The sequence below is a fragment of the Meriones unguiculatus genome, chromosome 3 (genome assembly GCF_030254825.1).
Source record: "Meriones unguiculatus strain TT.TT164.6M chromosome 3, Bangor_MerUng_6.1, whole genome shotgun sequence".
In the NCBI taxonomy this organism is placed as follows: Eukaryota; Metazoa; Chordata; class Mammalia; order Rodentia; family Muridae; genus Meriones; species Meriones unguiculatus.
Genome location: NC_083351.1, coordinates 23,304,376 through 23,323,046, shown reverse-complemented (window position 1 = coordinate 23,323,046; position 18,671 = coordinate 23,304,376). Strand labels below are relative to the sequence as shown.

The 18,671-nt window shown below is 47.0% G+C and overlaps 1 protein-coding gene across 1 annotated transcript in view; it reads right to left on the bottom strand.

The window, feature by feature from the left end:
- Window positions 1-18,671, bottom strand: part of C3H1orf94 (chromosome 3 C1orf94 homolog) — a 67,990-nt gene that overhangs the window by 30,519 nt on the left and 18,800 nt on the right. The window contains exon 2 of the mRNA XM_060378660.1: window positions 125-813. Coding sequence (XP_060234643.1) covers window positions 125-813 — 689 coding nt within the window. The remainder of the gene's footprint in view (window positions 1-124; window positions 814-18,671) is intronic.

Genomic DNA, 18,671 nt, shown 5'->3' with positions numbered 1-18,671 from the left:
ACACACACACACACAGACTGCACTGTTTTGCTTTGCACAAATATGCACTGTGGCTTTTATCAGCTTCCTGATCAAGACTCTCCTCTCTGAAAACCCCCTCACTCCCATTCTCAGTCCCACTCACCAATCCAGTGGTGGCCCTCAAGGTTGGGGTCAGCCTCGGTCTTGGAGCAGATCTTGGCAAACACTGGGAGCTGCCTCTTTGGAGGAGAGAACTCAGGGAGCTTGTCAGGGAGTGTGGGAGGAGGCGGTGGTGGCAGCAGCAGGAATGGGCCCAGCCCCATAGGCTCTCGGGGTCCAGAGCCATTGAACATGCTATTCTGCAGGAAGTCCTTAATGACCTTGGTCTCTTCCAATACCATCTTGTTGTCCGGGGCCTTGGACATTTCAGTAGACTTCAGCGGGAACTGGGCCAGGAGCTTGCTGATCTCCGAATTAGAGGCACCCAGACTATGGCCCTTGTCCTTAGTCCCTTTGACACTCTTGACCTTGGCGGCATGAAGGATGTCCGTGACTGTAGACATGGCAGAATCAGAGTCCTGCCTGCTACCGATGATGGGCATGGATAACTTCTGCTCCCGAAGCTTCTCACCAGCCATTATGGAGGACCCTGCATACTCAGTGCTGTCTACCCCGAGAGGAGGCACAAGAAAGCAGGGCGCCAGCTCTCGAGTCCCCTGGGGAGTGACAATAGGTGTTGCAAGCTCCCCAGAGCCCTCTTGGACCAAGATGAGATGTTCTTTGGTGAGGCTTAAGAACTCCTGCTCCACCAGTAGGGAGATCTCATCCTTGCCACCGCTCAGCTCCAAAGCTCTGCAAAAAATAAATAAATAAAATAAAAGGGTCCAAAGACACAGAGGAGTTAGTATGTTCACCGGCTCACCAACCAGTGGCCCTGCCAGCAGGATGCAGGCTTTGGGGAAAGAGGGTGGATTCCCAACCTGTGGAAAACATGTTTCCTCGTGAGAAAACCTGTTGCTTTCTCAAGAAGAAAGATTAGCCAGATAGACACAAAGCCAACTACCAATAGGGCTCAACAGTACCCACTAGCCCATTGAGGGACCATCTGGGAATGAGGGGCCACCTGGTAATGAGAAAAACAACTGTGGTTATTTGAATTGAAGCCAGGTGCAGAGAGCTCTTGAAGGGGTGAGCTGTTCTGAGAAAGAACCAGCTGTAAACTATAGACCAAAAGTGATCTGGTTTTCAGGTATAAAAACCCTGTGCTTTGCATGTTCGGGGTCGTCTCCTGTCTTTGGAGGGGCGACCCTATCGAGATAGTAATAAAACCTCTTGCTTTTACATCGAGTTGCGGTCTGTGAGAGATCCTGGGAAGGGCGAGATCCTGAGCTCCTGAGCAGTGAGACTCCAGGTCTTACATTTTGATGCGTTTGGGCGGAAAACAGCGTGCCCCTTCCCCAACCCTCATCAGACTGGCCTCAGAGGTCGAACTCGGAACAGGTTAGTCTGATTTCTGGTTGTATCTGTTTAGGCGCCTATCTGGACCTTTTTGGTCGTCTGATCAGTCGTTGCGATAGACAGATGTGTCAGAATATTGCTTGACTGGGAACTGCTCATCTGTATGACCCTGAGTAAGTTATTCAGCATCTCAGGCACTCTGATATCCTTGTGTGGTTCCCAGGAAGATGGGGGAGGGTTGCTTGAACAGTTCAGGCACTCTCACAAAGGTCATCCACCTATCAGCTATTATGTCTGCATAGCTCAGGCTCACAGCCTGACCAAATCCTACATCCCAGATTCCACAGTGCAACCATCTAAATTCCTGTATCCACCATTGCTGGCGTGGCCCCCAACAGGGTCATGGCATCTGATTTGTGTGTGTGTGTGTGTATTTGCTTGGACACTGAACCAGTTCATAAGGCTCTCCCTGCACCCCTGTCACTGTCCCTGACCTCCAACACTGATCTATACCCCAACAACCTGAGGACACTTGATGGGCCAATGAATACCTAGCTCCTGGTTAGTGGTTCTCATGGGAGGGAGGGGGTGGTAAGCCTGCCATCCCAACCTACTAGCAACCTTGGTGAGGGGCACCTTCCTTCCTCACTGTGCTCCCAGGGACCTTGGGAACCCCAGCTTAGAAGCATCAGCTATGCGTGCTCGAATGGTTCCTGGAAGGGGCAGGTACAGTTGCCTATGCCTGGCACATTGTGGAAACCTAATCAGCTGCCACCCAGGGCATGGGGAAAGGGAAGATGGTTAAGAGACAGAAGGGAAAAAAAATAAAAGGGATGTCATGGGGTTCAGCTGCTGCAGCTTCACTTGTAGGTAAACCAAGACATGGTCTCCTTGACAATCCACTATCCACTAAGAAGGCACAGGAAGTACCCAAAACAGTGTCCATGGGATGCCCCTACTTTTCCGATAGTGACGTTTGATTATGCGGAAGTTCACACACACATGCAAGCACATTTCTCAATGCACACAGGTCTGTATAAAACAGTCAGGTTCACAGCTCCCTCAGAACCAGGGGAAGCGAGCCTTGATGGTCCACAGAGAAGACTCACTTCCTACTCTCAGCCTCTCTTTCCCTCATAACTCTTCTCTCCCTCTCAAATATTCCCTTCCTTTTGCCTCCTTCCCATGTCTAGACTTAGGGCTATAAATAGGCCCTACTCTCACCGCTGTGCCCTCAGAACAATCAGAGTAAAGAGGATGCCCCAAGTTTCAGATCCTCCTCCTCCCTTTCAAGGGATCAGGTGTGTCTCCACTCCTAGGAAGGACCAGTCACCTGAAGGGCCAGTTTTAGTTTTCTCCCACCCCCCACCCCACCTTGGAAAGCCAGGTGTATGCCAATAGCTTTTCTGAATTAGCCTCACCCCAAGGATGCTTTTTTTTTTTTTTAAACACTGTGAACATGGCATTGTGGTCACACTTAAACAACAAAAGAAGCCTTTATCTCTCAGAGCTACACGTTAAATATGTGTGGATCAATTATATCTGGGGTTTCCTTTAAAAACTAATCCAGCTGAGGGAGGAAGGTAGAGGGAGGGAAGGAGGGAGGAAAGAGGAAAGGAGAGGGAGAGAGGAGGGAGGGAGAGGGCACCACAGACAAGAGCCTTCATAGGCTCTATGTGTCAATCACCGGGAAAGCTGGAGGCAGACACCTGGGGCCATCACGTTAGTCTACTGGCATCTATATTTGGTTTCTGGGTTACACATACACACACAAGAGTCACGCACTGAATCTTCAAAAAGGCACCAAGTAGTAGGAAAGCAGCTTCTTTTTTTTTCCCCAGTGTCTCTCTGTGTAATTGTGCACATGAGTGTGTATGTGTATGTGTGTGTATGTATGTGTGCAAGACTACCTGTGTGGGTGGGTGGGTGGGTGGGGGTGTTGTGTGCTTATGTACATGCAGAAGCCAGAGGTCAGCTTCAGGTGTCTTCCTTAGGAACATTGCTCACAGAGTCTCCCACTGGTCCAGAGTCCATCAGTCAGTTTAGATTGGTTGACTAGCAAGCCCCTGGAATCCTCCTGTCTTCACCTTCCTAGGGATGGGCTTATAAGTACATACCACCACACCCGCCACTTTTGTGTATGTTCTGGGAGTTGAATTTAGGTCCAACGGTACTTGCAAGGCTAGTAGTTGAATGACCGAGTTATTCCCTAAACCCTCCATAGAAAACACCTTCTAAAAGACCATGAGAACACCCCAGGCATGGCTCCCACTTGACATCAACTGATACTCCCATCATTCCCAACCTGGGAGCCAGGCGATGGAAAAGGAGCAGTGGTTGCTGGATGGCAATTCCTGTGCTGCTCTTCACCTTCTGTCTAAGCCTTGTTTCCCCTGTCTGTCAAGGAAGTAACCGCCTCTCAACGTTAGATGTTGTGTGGTAGGTAAGTTAGGCAAAGGCAACACAAGCCTGGTGCATAGCAAGCCAGATGACCGGTGTTCTTATCAGTGATTATGTCTGTAAAAGGACACCCTAACCCACTTCTGCCCAGCCTGCCACCAACACCAGACTGCTGTGGGCAGCTGGAACAATTCAAACCTGACTCACTTGGTTCATTCCCCTCTGGGTGCTCTGCCCAGGCCAATGGGGTTGTTTAGAAGAAAGCACTGTACCTAGAATAGAGGTGCACAGCCCGGCTGTGAGCTCTCCAGGCACCTCCCCCAAGGCCACTTGAGGCATCATTTGTTATAAATCTACCACAAGGCAAACGGGAGGCCAGAGAGCAACATTCATGCACACACTTGGTCCCTTCCACATTCCCAGACACTTGACGGTATCATCCCCACTTCACAGATTGGAAAAGTAGCCCTGAAAGACTAAGAACATTGTCAGCATTCTAGGAAGGAAGCCCGTGTAGGGGAATAGAGCTGGTCCACCTCCTGGGCTATATCAACCTCTTTAGCCAGCCTCCTTCCTGGAGAGTTCCTCCATCAAAGTGCCCCAGCTCCTGCCTGGGCTTTGTTCCCCAGTCTAAATGCAATCAGGGATGTTTCCACTCCATCCCATAACATCAGCCCTCGGAAGATCACCATGGTGACTCCTGAGCCTGTCATCTGTGGCATTAGCCTTCTCTGACAGCCACATGTCAGCAGCATGTCTGATGAGCATGTCCTTGGAATCTTCTACCAATTTACAGTTTGAACTGTCTAGCTGGGAAAGAGTCCAGGGCAGAGCCATGAGGACACTGCCAAAGACCCTACTTGCAGCAGGACAGTAGCATGACAGTTACCCGGTAGGGTATCAGCACGTGGAGAAAATAAAGCAACCGACTCCATACCATCCATACCTCTGTGAGAACCTTTATCAAACAGCCCGCTGAGATCAAGATTCATCGAAGACCCAGAAGTCCTTAATCCCATGTCTTCCCTGCCTCCTCAGCCCTCTCTATCCCCAAGAAAATAAGATAGGCTCGTTCTTGTTTGCTTTAGAAAACTGCATGGCCACGGAGCAGGGACATCCTCAGAAATCAGATCAAGCAATTCCCTTGCTTAAAACCATCTTGTGGACTCTCATTACTCGTGGGATAAATCCAAACTCCTTGATGATCCCTAGGACACTATAGGAATTGGCCCATCTCCCTCTCCTTCCACCAGGTTGATCTTTTTTTCTACCCCTTGAAATGCCAAGCTCATTTGTGTGACAAAGGACCTTTGCATATTCTGTGGAGTGAATGCTCAGTGTACTCCCTGGATCGCACCTGGTTTCTCTGCAACTTTCAGGTGTCAGTTCAGATCCCATAATCTTCAAGTATCCTTTCCTATCTGACTATGAAAGAAATGGTCTTCTCTCTCAGCATGCTCTGAGGGGGTCTCCATCAGTCTGTTTTCTTCTTCTTCATGGTGACTGTCCCTGTCATAGTGGGTTTTCATTAAAAAGATATTCCTTCCGTGTCATATGCAGTCCACAAAGGCAGGGACTCTGTCTTGGTAGTCACAGAGGCTTTGGAGCCTAGAACAGCACCTGTCACAAAGCTCCAGCTCAGAAAGGATGTGTTGGCTAAAGGAAGGAAGGAACTCTCTTGTCTCTGTCCTGTGCTGTGTACTCCCCCTCCCCTCTCCTGGCCAAGAACGGTGCCAGCTTCCTTGACTTGTTGCTATCTGTCTGGCTTTGCTTTCTCTCTTGGTTCTGGACTGGCATCCCCTTAGGCTGGTCAAAAGACCACCTCTCCAAACCCTTCCACTTAGCCTGCTCCCCAGGCACTCCCTGCCAGGCACAGGTGGGGGCCTTTCATCAGATGGCCATGCTCCCTGACTGGTGTGGGCACTGGGGTGTGCAGAGCCTCAGAGAGCCCACACCTGACTCTCAGCAGTTACCTGGGGTTTTGAGGGAACATTTCCCAAGTACCACTTAACTTTACTAAGTTCAAAGATAAGCACACATTTCCTGGAATCCAATAGGAAGTCGTGGGGGAGGGGAGGGATGGAGGTACTCCGTGTTGTTTCAGATATGTAAGCATGTGCATCTTAGTGTATACCATCAGTGCCAGAGGTCTACATCAGATAGCTTTCTTCATCACTTTCCACTTTACTCACGTATTTTTGAGACAGGATCTCTCATTGAACCTGGAGCTCATCAGTTTGGCTACGCTGGCTGGCCAATGAGCTTAAGGGAATCTGCTTGTCCCTGCCCCGCCCCCCAGCACTGGGATTACAGATGTGCATTGCCAGCCTTTATCTGGGTGTCAGGAATCTGAACTCAGGTCCTCATGGTTGCACAGAGCACTTTAACCACTGGACCATCCCACCAGCCCCTCACCTCTTCCCCCTGAGCTTTGCTAGCACTGGCAGCCTGCAGTGTTCGCTCTTTCCTTTGGGTTGAGAAGCACCACAAAACCAACCCGACTCTATCTAGTGAAGCATTCCAGGAAGGTCAGCCCAACTCCTGAGCTCCGGATAAAGGAATCAAGTACGAACCTATGCCAAGGTTCTGGGACTCCAGGTCCATACTTGCCCCTCTGCTTCACCAGCCTCTGAAAAAGATGATGGTGTGCTCTGTGGCCCCAGTGCTGTGTTAGTTCTGCATTTGCAATGTACAGAATTGTGTAAAATATATAAAATAAAGGCTACTGGCTGGCTGGCACCCCTTCCTTGCGTACTGACTAAGCAAGCATGTCGTTAGCTCCCCCAGCAGCAGTTCTGTGTACATGATAACACAGAGCAAAGATGAAAACTGCTACTCAGCTGAGCCAAACAACAAAAAAAAAAATGCAAGCAGGAAGTTGTTAGTGCCAAAGGACAACACCAAGACAAATATTTTCTTCCAGACATGGCATCTTAAAGCAATGGGAAACACATCATCCAGCCCAGGTGCCCTGGCTGATTAGAAAGAGAAGCCAGTAGAAGGCTTTGGAGTCACACACACAGAGTCAAGCTTCAACTGCAGTCCATCTGCAGACTGACCTCTGACCTCAAGGCTCTTTGCGTGGTGGAGAACAGCTCGGTAGAGTAGCTAGGAGGCAACTTTCTGGAGGGAGACAGAAACTAGACTCAACTCCCCAGCATTTAGCAGAGGCCAGATCGTTTACAGGTGACCTCATATCTAAGCCACAGGGCCTATTTATGACAATTAACAGTAACTGTTAGCATTTATTACGTGATAACACCCTCCACACTCTCCACTATAGCCTCGGTGGGGTAATATGATCATCTGATGAAACACCTCTGCTTTATCACGGTTTTATCAAATCCTTTGACAGCTGCTTCTCTCCAGGATTCAGTAAGAATCAAAGACTTAAAACATGCTCGCAATTTAGTCTTAACCTGTTGTTTCTCTGGAGACTGACTACCCTACCTCACCTCCACGGCAGACTAGCCCAGACTAACCTGCTGAAGGATGACACACGAGATGGAGGAAACCTCCAAGGCGCCTCAGCCCACAGTTGTCAGGCCCAGCTGCAGAAGCATGTACTAGCCATGGAACCAGCTCAGTTCAGTCAAGCTGATTAGAAGAATCAGCTGAACTCAGCCCACATTGCTTAACCATGGAAATGGGGGCTAAGTATGTGGTTGTAGTTGCAAATCACTGAGCTTACGGTGTCTGACCAGCCTTGATAAGCTGAGATCCAATCATTTAGGCCTACCTAGCCTTTGCTTCCGTCCAGCCCGGTGTTTCCATATGACTCCAGTCCACTGCTACCGTCCCCAATCTCCAGACCTATCTTGGGTTAAACCTGTATGTTCAGACTCAGTCTGGTGAGTCCTGCCTGGACAGTTTCCAACCTCCCGGTTTGGTCCTAGTCATGTATCCTGTGGGCCATCCCAGCCTGGCCCATCCTGAGCCTAACCTTCCCAGACCATATCCAACCTGCAGGCCTAGCCTAGATGGCACATGTGTGACCCAGCCTGACCTGGTATGTCCTGGGAATCTTGCCTTTCCCTACTATCCCAACCCTCAGGTCTAGCCTCAGACTCACAGGCACACAACCAACAAAATAAGAAAATCCACACATCTAGGTCTCATCACAAATACCAATAATATGAAAGGCCAAAACAGTATATCCCATAAAGTCCACTAGTCCAATCGTTCTCCCATGAGAATTACCTAAATGAACTCCAAGACACAACACTTAAAAGAACAATCAAGTTCATCAAAGAATTCAAGGAGTTTAAAAAAGACATAACAAACCAGCTCAATGAACTTAATGAGACTAGCAAACAATATAAATGCTTGAATGAGGGCCAAGAAAACACAAACATGGCAGAGTGAAGTGTCAAGGACTATTCAAGATTTGAACACTGAATTCAGTAGAGAAATATTGAAGAAAACTCAAGCTGAAGTGAAGATGGAATTGAAAAACTCAACAATCCGATTAGAAAACTCAGGGCTTGGCCCACAGACTGTCGTGATGAACACATGTGGAAGAAACTAAGAAAGTGAATGAACAGTCCGATAAATAGCATCAGCAGAAAGCCTAGATCCCTCATTTTGAGGCTGAGGAATTTTAGTGATACGGCAAATGAAGGAAGATGTAATCTTCTAGTATGAGTCCAGTAAGTGGCTTGTCCCAATTCTCTCAATTCTCTGAGTCCAAATTTAAGATTAATTAAATGACAACTAAACAAAATTCTGGAGTTTAATTGGCTCTAGACAGAACGATTGTTTTCTTAAAAAACTTGTTTCTCCCCACTTTTTCCCCATCTCTTTAAATGTCATCATTGTTCAACTGTGAACTCAAGACAAAACTCTAGGTTCTGCTTCAGGTCTATTGCTCACTCAAACTGCACAGGGAACCCCCCAGTGGATCAAGTAGAAGACAGGATATCTTCTTATCCTGTCTTGACGTTGAAGTAGAGGAATTATACCACACAAGCAAAGAAAAAGAGGAAGATGAAGACAAAGATGAAGAAATGAAAGGAACATTCAGGAACTGTAGGACACTGTGAAAAGACCAAAATCTTTGAAATAGGCATATATGAAGAAGAATGATGCCAGGTCAGTGACCTAGACCATGTCTTCAACAGGTTCATGGGAGAAATTTTTCCAAAGAAAAGGAAAGACACCCCCATACAGATAGAAGGAGCACTCAGAACACCAGAAAAGAAGCTCCCCACGGCACATCACACTTAAAACATTATATATTCACAACAAAGCATGGGAATGGAAGGATGCAAGAAAGAAAACAAGAAGCAAAACAAATGAAAACAGAAAAACACCCCAACATCACAAGTCACATATAAAGTAAAACCCATCAGAATAATATTTCATTTATTAATGGAAACTTTAAAACCCAGAGGAGCCTGGAGTTCGGTAAGTTTTAAAAAAACAGAAACAAAAACAAAAAACCTAGACTCCTGTACCCAAGGGCTCCAGAGAAGGAGAGACCCCCCCCCCCCGGGGAGACAGAGGCTCATGGGCTGGCCTGAATTTTCCCCAAGGGAGTCCCATCCTGGCTAGGGCTGAGGATGGTGGCGTCTCTGTTCTTTCTGCCTACATGGGTTCAGAAGCCAACATTCTATTCATTCCCAGATATCACACTGCTCGGGGTGGCCTGTCACCAATGTGGAGAGAAGAGGGGCAGCTGGTTCAAAGCTGCCTGTCTTCCTCCGACTTCCCTCTGCTCAGGTCCAGCACTCAGTGAACTGCTGGGTATCCTCTCCCCATACATCCTGCAGCCATGCCACACATCAGTTATGCGTGTACCCGTGCACCCCTGCCAGACATGTATATGCACACAATCATGCATACACACCACAGTAAAACACATATACCACATATCACAACATATGCACTTATGTTGTGTATATGTGTGTATACACACGTATCACAACCAGATATGCACACTGTAGCCACATATCCGTCCATACACATACACACAACCATAGCCAAGTACACACACATACATCCTAAAGCCACACATAAAACCTGGTTATACACACACACACACACACACACACACACACACACACCCATAACCTTCTTGCTTACAAATAAATGTTGAGTCCACCTCTCTGGCCACCGAGAGACCCTGACTACTACTCTCAGTTCAGAGGTGCAGTTCAGTGGTCATCTACACAGCCTGTGGTCCAAAGGTACCTGGAACCCTGCTCAGCTGCCTGCCCTCTCTTTTCTGGTAGGGAGTAGACGGTGGACCTTGAAAAGGCTTTGGCCTCCCTGGCCTGCCAGCCCTCCTCCCCTCTCCAGGCCTCAGCAGGATTAAGTGAGATGATGAACGTGAAAGCGCTTGGTAAATTGTAAGGAGCGCTATGCAAATGTTAGCGGTTCTGACTGAGAGGAGGCAGAGGGAGCAGGAGAGCCGGACCTGGCAGCATAGCATGCGGTGGAGTCCCGCAGGCCGGGTTCATACCTACACAGCCTGAGTCCCACGACACACAAGTGCCAGCCAAGGTGTAAAATCATTGAGACCTCATTTCCTCAGCTGCTAAGTGGGGACCGGATGGTGACACCATCCCGGTCAAAGGTAGCAACACTGTAAAATCGCTCTGCTCCCAGAATGCCAAGCCTGTTTATCACATTTCTCAGCAAAGGTCTTCACACACAGTAGAGCCCACTTCCTTAAGTGCCCTGGCAATGCATAAAGGACTCAGTAAAGATCAGTCTTCTGCCTGCCTGCCTACCATGCTTTCCTTTGGAACACTCCCTTCTCAACTTTCAGCTTGGGTTTTCTCACCTTTGACCCCTAGAGTAAGCCAGAAGTGTCTAAGAGAGGCAAAGCATTTGTTTCTATAGTAGATTCCTGGGCATTAGGGTGTGGAACTGGTCCCAAGTATAAACACTTTGAGTGTGTCCTTCCTTGCCCACCCCCTACTTCCCCTTCTGCTTTTCCTGCATGTCATCCTTAGAGACACCCTGGATGTGTGGCGCTCACTGCCCTAGATTTATTTATTTATTTAACAATTCATTCATTATATATCCCCATTTTAAGACCTCTCAACTCCTCCCAGTTCCTCCCTCCCTCCCTCTTCCCCCCACCCCCTTCCCCTAGTCCACTGAAAGGGGGAGTTCTCCTCCTCTGCCATCTGCCCATAGCTTATCAGTTCTCATCAGGACTGCCTGGATCCTCTTCCTCTGTGCCCTGCAAGACCGCATCACCAGGGACAAGTGATCAAAGGGCAGGCAATTGAGTTCATGATAGTGACGGCCCCTGCTCCCCTTACTCAGAGACCCATATGAAGACTGAGCTGCCTATGGGCTACATCTGAGCAGAGGGTCTCGGTCCTCTACCTGCATGGTCCTTGGCTGGTGCATCAGAGCAATAAGACAATTAAAGGAGATCAAGGGGATTTCAAATAGGAAAAGAAATCAAAGTATCACTATTTGCAGATATGATAGTATACATGAGTGACCCCAAAAATTCTACCAGGGAACTCCTACACCTTCAATAAAGTGGCTGGATACAAAATTAACTCAAGAAAAAAAAATCAGTAGCCCTCCTGTGAACAAAAGGCAAATGAGCTGAGAAAGAAATTAGAGAAACAACAACCTTCACAGTAGCCACACACACACACACACACACACACACACACACAAAACAAACAAACAAACAAACAAACAACAAAAAAAAGTATCTTGGTGTAACTCTCCTAGATTCTTTACAGTAACCCTGGCACTATCAGTCATTGGCAACTGGAAGGAAGTCATGCCCATCCATACTACCTTCCTTGAGACTCCCTGAGGAGAGCAAATGTTGAGTGGGACAGAGACCTGGGAGAACGGGGTGTGGGGAATGAGGGACTCAGTCAGCTGGGGAATGAGACAGGAAATACTGGGAATAAATACAGCAATAAAGGAACTTCGCTTGTGAGCTACCGAGTGATTCTTATTGTTCAAATTATCTTTAAAACTTTTCATTTGAATCTGTTTAATAAGGGAAGGCTTACCCCAAGGAAGAGGTATTTTTTTAATGTGACTTGGGAGCTGAATTGGAAAGAACGTTGCAACAAAGATATTAAAAAGGGGATTAAACCAAACCACTGGTGGCCCATCTCTGCAGGCTCCCACAACCTGCGACACAGCTCCTGAAACCATAAAATTAAATTACAAAGGGGGACACGGGACGCGGGACGTTAATCGTGATTCATCATCCTTCCCGGCTCATGGCTCCTGGTGCTAAGCAGCCTCCGAAGGCTGTTGAGAAAGGTGCCTGCTGTCCGGTGAGCTCAGACACTGAAACCCCTCAGGATTTCCATCTTTCCTCAGCTCCTTTCCTCCTTTGGTCAAGTTGCCTGACCTCTCTGAACCTCATCAACCCCGTTCACAAAATGAGAGTAATAGTGACCATCTACACAGAAAGGTTTCTAGGAAAAGGCAATAAGAGTAACTGACGTCTAGAGCTTCACGTATGCAAGTTGCTTGAGAATGTGCTAGCTCCCTTTCATGCAGCCTAAGGCAGAAGGACAAAACCTGCCACGTCTTAGATTGCATGATATTCTCTTCCCCACATGCTTCGATGCTCTTTGCGTTGGCTGTGACCCTTTGCTTGGATCCTAGCCACCTCTAGGCCTCACTCTTCTCAAGGTGGCATTTTAATGGCTCATCCATCATTCACTTCCTCCCTCACTCGTACATACTGCATAATCACGGAGTGCCAGGAACTTGGCTGGACGCTGTAGAGACAAAGATGAGTAAGACACCATCCCTGTCCTTAAGGAACCCCGTGGTGCAGTGCTACAGGGGGCTGTTACCATGAGGCAGTATGCCCTATGCATCCGGTGATCATCACCTCATCAGAACACCAGGCTCCCATACCAGGAAGGAGCTGACAGCAACGAGAATACTGGCTTTAGTTTGGCTTTTCAGTTCCATCACCGTTATAAAGACCACACTACTCTGCCGTTGGTGTCAGGGAGGCATTTCTCTCTTGGGATTATTTCCTCTGCTTTCTCTCATTAGACAATAAGAGTTGCAGAATCACCTAAACCTGTTCTTCATTTTTGCCATGGTTAACACAAATCTCTTTTTCTTACTTGAGTGGTTTCCTTTAGCTTGACACAGGAGACATAAACTCTCCTCCCCCCCTCCATTGCATTCTTGTGCTCTCATTTCATCTTTGATGGTGAAATGTTGATGGTGAAGGTAATTATGGTGGTGGTGATGGTGCTGAGGAGGAGGAGGACGTTGAAAGTGATGGCAACAGTGATGATGATGTTACAATGACAACAAAGATGGTGGTGTGATGCTAGTGATGATGATGATGGTGAGAGTGATCATGTTGGCAATGATTGTGTTGATGGTGATGGTGATGGTGATGGTAATGGCAATGATGATGGCAGTGTGATTAGTGGTTATGATGATGATGATATGGTACTAGTGTTGATAAAGATAATAATAGTTACAGCCATGAAATGATGCTGATGACAATGATGGTGATGGTGTGATGCTGACAGTGGTGATGATGATGTGATGTTGAGAATTGTGCTGGTAATGATAATAATAATGATGGTGAACATGATGAACAATGATAGTAACAGCCATGATTATGGTGATGGCAACAGCAATGATAATGACAATGATGGTGTTGTGACAATTATGGTGGCAGTGGTAATAATGACAATGAGTAACAGAGCTTTTATCTCATTCCAGGTACCATGAAGGCATGACATTCATTTCTCCACCAACACAACCCTTCAGGGTAGTCACTGTAACCTTTCTCTATTTTTCAGATGAGAACAACAAAGGACACATCCTAAGTAACTTGGTTTCAGCTAAGGAGGGCCATGATTCTAATCCTTCCGTCTAGTTTCTGTCTTACAGAATTTTAGAAAACCCTGAAAAAAAGAAGGTGAATATACTTGTTTGTTTAAAGTACTGAAGTGAACAGAAACTCTCTGCAGAGGAAGCTTAGGGATAGTACACTTGCCAGGTCCCCAGTTCAATCCTCAGTGATACAGGAGATAGCATACTTATCCCCTGTTTTTAAGAACACATAGGAACTCAACAGATAAAAGGAGAAAGGCATTCCTGATAGTTGATAGCCTGGGGAGAGACAAGGCCATGTATGTCTGCTGGTGCTCAGCTTGGATTACAGGACATTGAGAACAGTAAGACGTATGTCTAGAGATGCCACACAGGGCTGCCAGCCTAGCCAAACAAATAGGGGCCAGTGGGAGATGCTTGAGCAGAGCTCTTGACAAGCTTCAGGAAGATGAAGTCAGTGAAGGGTAGAGGACATCCTTCAGGAGGAGGGACCAAATGCACCAGAAGATGAAAGTGAATGATGGTAGAAATGATAACGATGAGGAAGGAATGACTCAAAGGCCCTGATGGAAGGAACCAGAGGAGAAAGGCCAGGGGCTCTTGAGTCTCTGTCTCTCCAACTCACTTACCCACTTATTAACAACTGTAGAAAGAATGCCCTGTTGGAAGAGTCCTTCAAACAAGAGAGTGCCTTGGTTTCCCAAGTCTCTCTGGCTTGTCCTGGGTAGAAGGCTGGAATAAGTAAGGATCTACTGAAATGAGTGAACTTGAGCACAGAGCACCAAGCTAACTGGACTCACTCCTGGTTTTGTTTTGTTTGAGTTTTGATTGCCATATACTAGCTCACATGACAAGCAAGGATGCAGGTTATCACACAACATCAACAGGACAGGTGCTGAGACTCAGCCTGGGAGGCTGGGGAGAGAGACACATCTGCTTATGGGTTCCAACCTGCAGCCCACAGGGTCTCCACTATCATTCTTCACCTGGTGAGAGATGTAGAAAACATGTGTTCCAGCAGCATGGGGCACAACTGCCTTCTACAGACTCTCAAGGAGGTGTGGACTCTTGGAGGGGAAGAAAGCATAGCTTATCCCTTTAGACCACAAAGATACCCAGAACTGGCTCCTGGAATGGGGCACCAGGCTGGGTCTCCACGTGTGGGTCGTGTTACTTTCAGTCTCATCTCAAGGCTCCAAGCGTTCAAGATAATGGTAAAAGACAGTGCGTGTCTGAAGTGATTTCTCTAGCAAAATAAATCCACTCAGTTGCTTAATAACAATAGTAGAAAAAAATTGCCCTGTTGGGAGCGTCATTCAGACAAGGCAGTGCTCTGGCTTCCGAAGTCTCTCTGGCTTGCCCTGCGTAGATTGGCTCAAGCATCAAGCACAAAGCACCAGGTTACTGGGCTCATTCCTGATTTTGCTTTTTGTTTTGTTTGGATTTTGGACGCTTCATACAGATTTCTTACTGCAGACTTGATCTTCCTGCTAGACTCTGGCTTCGCATGATCCTCCGCAAAGCCTTTGAACGCTGTAAACCGGGCTCTACCTGATTTGACAAGCGCCGTTGCCCAGGAAGGGCCTGAAAGCAGTCAGGGAAGCTGAGCACAGCCAGCCAGCCCAGGGTCACCTTCCTACTCCTTTCCTCTCTCATGGTGCAGTCCATCCTTAGAAAGCGCCCAGCCTTCTCCAGACTTGCTGGGATTTTTCCACAAGCTCTACCTTCTCTACCTTCACCATCCTCAAGAGCATGATAGTGAAGCTATTGTTAATGATGGCACCATCTCCTTCCAGGTACCCACATATTCTACTACACTCACAGTGCAGGGGCACCCAATCTATTCTTAAAGCCTTCCCCGAGTCTCAACCACATGCTCCTTCCTTAGCATTAGCATGCTTATTGTCACATGTCACTCTTCATCCTTTACAAGACACCGAAGCTCCATGAAAGATGTCAGGCCCTGTCTCCTCTTTTCCATCACAAAATAATGTTTTGTTTTGTTTTTTAACCAAACCATTTTCTCGAAGACAGTAAGTGCGCCTTAAATGTTTCCTGGGTGTTGCTGCTTTCTGATGAGGAGTCTGTGTGCTATCCTACTTATTGGACTGGCAACAATTCAAGGGAAGGGGGTTTGCCCTTCTTAGCCCCATGCCCCTGAGGCCTGGCCTACAGAAGGCAATGGCAAGCATTTGTTGGAGGAATTAAAACAAAAACAAATCAAGGAGTACTGTTCTGTAAGTCGGAGCAGTGGAGGTAACAGAAAACCCAGAGCCCCCATTCTGAGGCTGAGGAATTTATTAGTGTATGCTGTGGCGAATGAATGAAGATGTAATCCTCGAATATGAGTCAGTAAGTGGCTTGCCACAATTCTCTAAGCCCAAATTTAAGGCTAATTAAAAGATAACTGAGCAAGATTCTGGAGTTTAATTGACTCTAGACAGAACTATTGATTTCTTGCCAAAACCCGTTTCTCCCCACTTCTTCCCCACCTCTTTAAACGGCACCATTGTTCAACCAGTAACCCAATCTAGAAACCCCACATTCCACCCTCAGAGCTTCGGTGTGTCCAAGCCATCAGCAGGGTCCCTGGCTCCCTCATGTTGCACATGGAACCCCCCACTCCTTTCATTTGTGGTGCAGTCACTGTGGTCCAGATACTATCCCATGTGGGCCTCAGCTGGCCTAATATAGCATCTTCCCACAGACCCTTGACTCCTCTCACACACCATAAGAAACTAAAGGGATCTCTGAAAAACTCCTAGAGTCTGCCAGCAAACACGCAGTAGATCTAAGCTCTATGCAGTGGCACTTTGAGACCTCCTAAGACCTCACCAGGCGTATGTGGGTCTCAGCTGCTGCCATGTCCCCACGCTTCAGGTCCCTCCAGCCACAAAGCTTACATTGTCCTTTCAGGGTCTTTGTGCTTGCTGTGTCCCCCTGTCCTCCACCTAGATGTTTCTTCTAGGATTGCCAGGTAGCCAGCTGTTCTTTGGCATCTGAGACTCAAAGGGTCCTACGCTTTGGCCTCATGGGTCTCTTGCTGTTACGTCGTTGGATGTTGCTTCCATCACTACACTTGTTGCTCTCTGAAATTATCCCACCACTTTTACATGCTTATCGTTGGTCTCCTCCAGTGAGAACATCTTCATGTTTTGCACCTACCGCAGACTTTTTAAATTTTTACTTATTTTCTGTTCTTTTATCTGGTTCAGAAAGGTTGTGTCCCCCCCCACCCTCGCCATCATTAAGCACTGTACCTTCTTAACAAATACTTTTTTGATTGACTAAATGAACTCCTATGTTCCTATAGAGCAAACAGCGTGAGAAGGAACGTGACCATGGTGCCAATCATCACCTGTAGGAACATATAATGCAGAGGAGCACATACAGTCAGCATGCACTGGCCCCAACCACATATCTGCACTTGGTTCCGGGGACCCTACTGCCATGAGCACCAGCAATGTAAAAAGGAATCCAACAAATGAGTCAGTTAAAGTGGAAAAGAGAACCAAGGGAATTCAGCATGCAAAATAAAAAACAAAACAAAACAAAACAAAAGTCCTGGGAGGGATCTTCTGCTATCCTTTACCATCTAAAGCAATACAGAGAGAATAGATTAATTCTGGAGTTACCCCAAAAGGGAATGCAGGTCATTTAGTTTGAAGGGAAGAGATTTCAGCTGTAGGGGATTCAGGCCCCTTTGAGAGAGCTCACAGCTTCAGATGTGGCATTTCTCCATCAGAGAGGTATGAATGAGTGCTTGACAAGGTCAGCAAGGAAGTGACTCAAGAAATTCAGGCTGGCCTCCAAGAGCTCATGTCCAGGTTTCCGTGACATGTAGGGACAGGGTCAAAAGAAATTTTTTTTTTCTGGGGACTGGAGACATGGCTCAGCAGTTTAAGAGCACGGAGTACTTTTCCAGAAGACCTAGCTCCAATTTTTTCCAGTACCCATATGGCAGCTCACAACAGTCTGCAACTTCAGACTGAGGGGATCCTATAACCTCCTCTGGCCTCTGTGGACACTAGGCACACATGTGGTACACACACACACACACACACACACACACACACACACATACTTTAAAAAAATCTTTAAAATTCATGAATCACAAGATCCAAAACCTTAGCTATCCTGCAAAGAGATACCATCAAATCCATCTCTACAGACTAGGCAGGAAAATGAACAGTAGGCAGCTGTCTCGTGGCCTGAACACACAAGGCGTTGGTTGTGGCGTGCTCTCTGGTTTTAAAGTCTGTCTGTGATCACTCAGAACTTGGGGCAAACTGACTGCTAATAGATGTCTTACGTTGTAAGGAAAGATGGCCAACCTGGTTACAGCTGGGCCAAGATGGTCCAGTACTTCATTTCTGAAATTCTACTCTTTTTTTTTTTTTTTTTTTTTTTTTTTAGGAGTAGAACCTCAGACCTCAGGCCAAGGAACTAATTCAAACCTCAGCCTACTCCCCTATAACAAAGCATTTTAACATCTTGGGAGGCTGTGAGTTTGAGTTCATCCTGGGATGTATAATGAATGAGTCCCAGGCCAGTCTGGGCTGCACAGTGAGACCTTGTCTCATGAAAACAAGCAAATAAATGAGAGTGAATTTTATTTAAAAGGAGGGAGAGGAGCAATTGAAATTGGAATGGCACAGTTTGATAATTATGGAAATTTAGGTCTACATGCACATGGACTCTCACTTTCCTAATTTATATTTTGGGTTTGCATATAGTGAAAGTAAAAAAAAAATGGAAAGTTTCAAAAGGTACCTACCCTGTGCAAAAACACACAAAAAAGGGCAGAGTTTACAGAAATTATAATTGTCATTATTAAAGGGAATCTGTCAATCCTAATTGCTAGCAGAACCACCGGACAATCCTGATTTGTCACCTCCTGCAGCCCCTCCCATCAGCCCCATTTGGCAGATGAGGAAACCAAAACTGGGATCAATCACACAGTCACGGGTTCTGCAGTCAGCAAGGGGCTGAGCCTGGTTATCTGCCTGCAGTGGCGCGGCTGGCTTTCATTTCAAGAG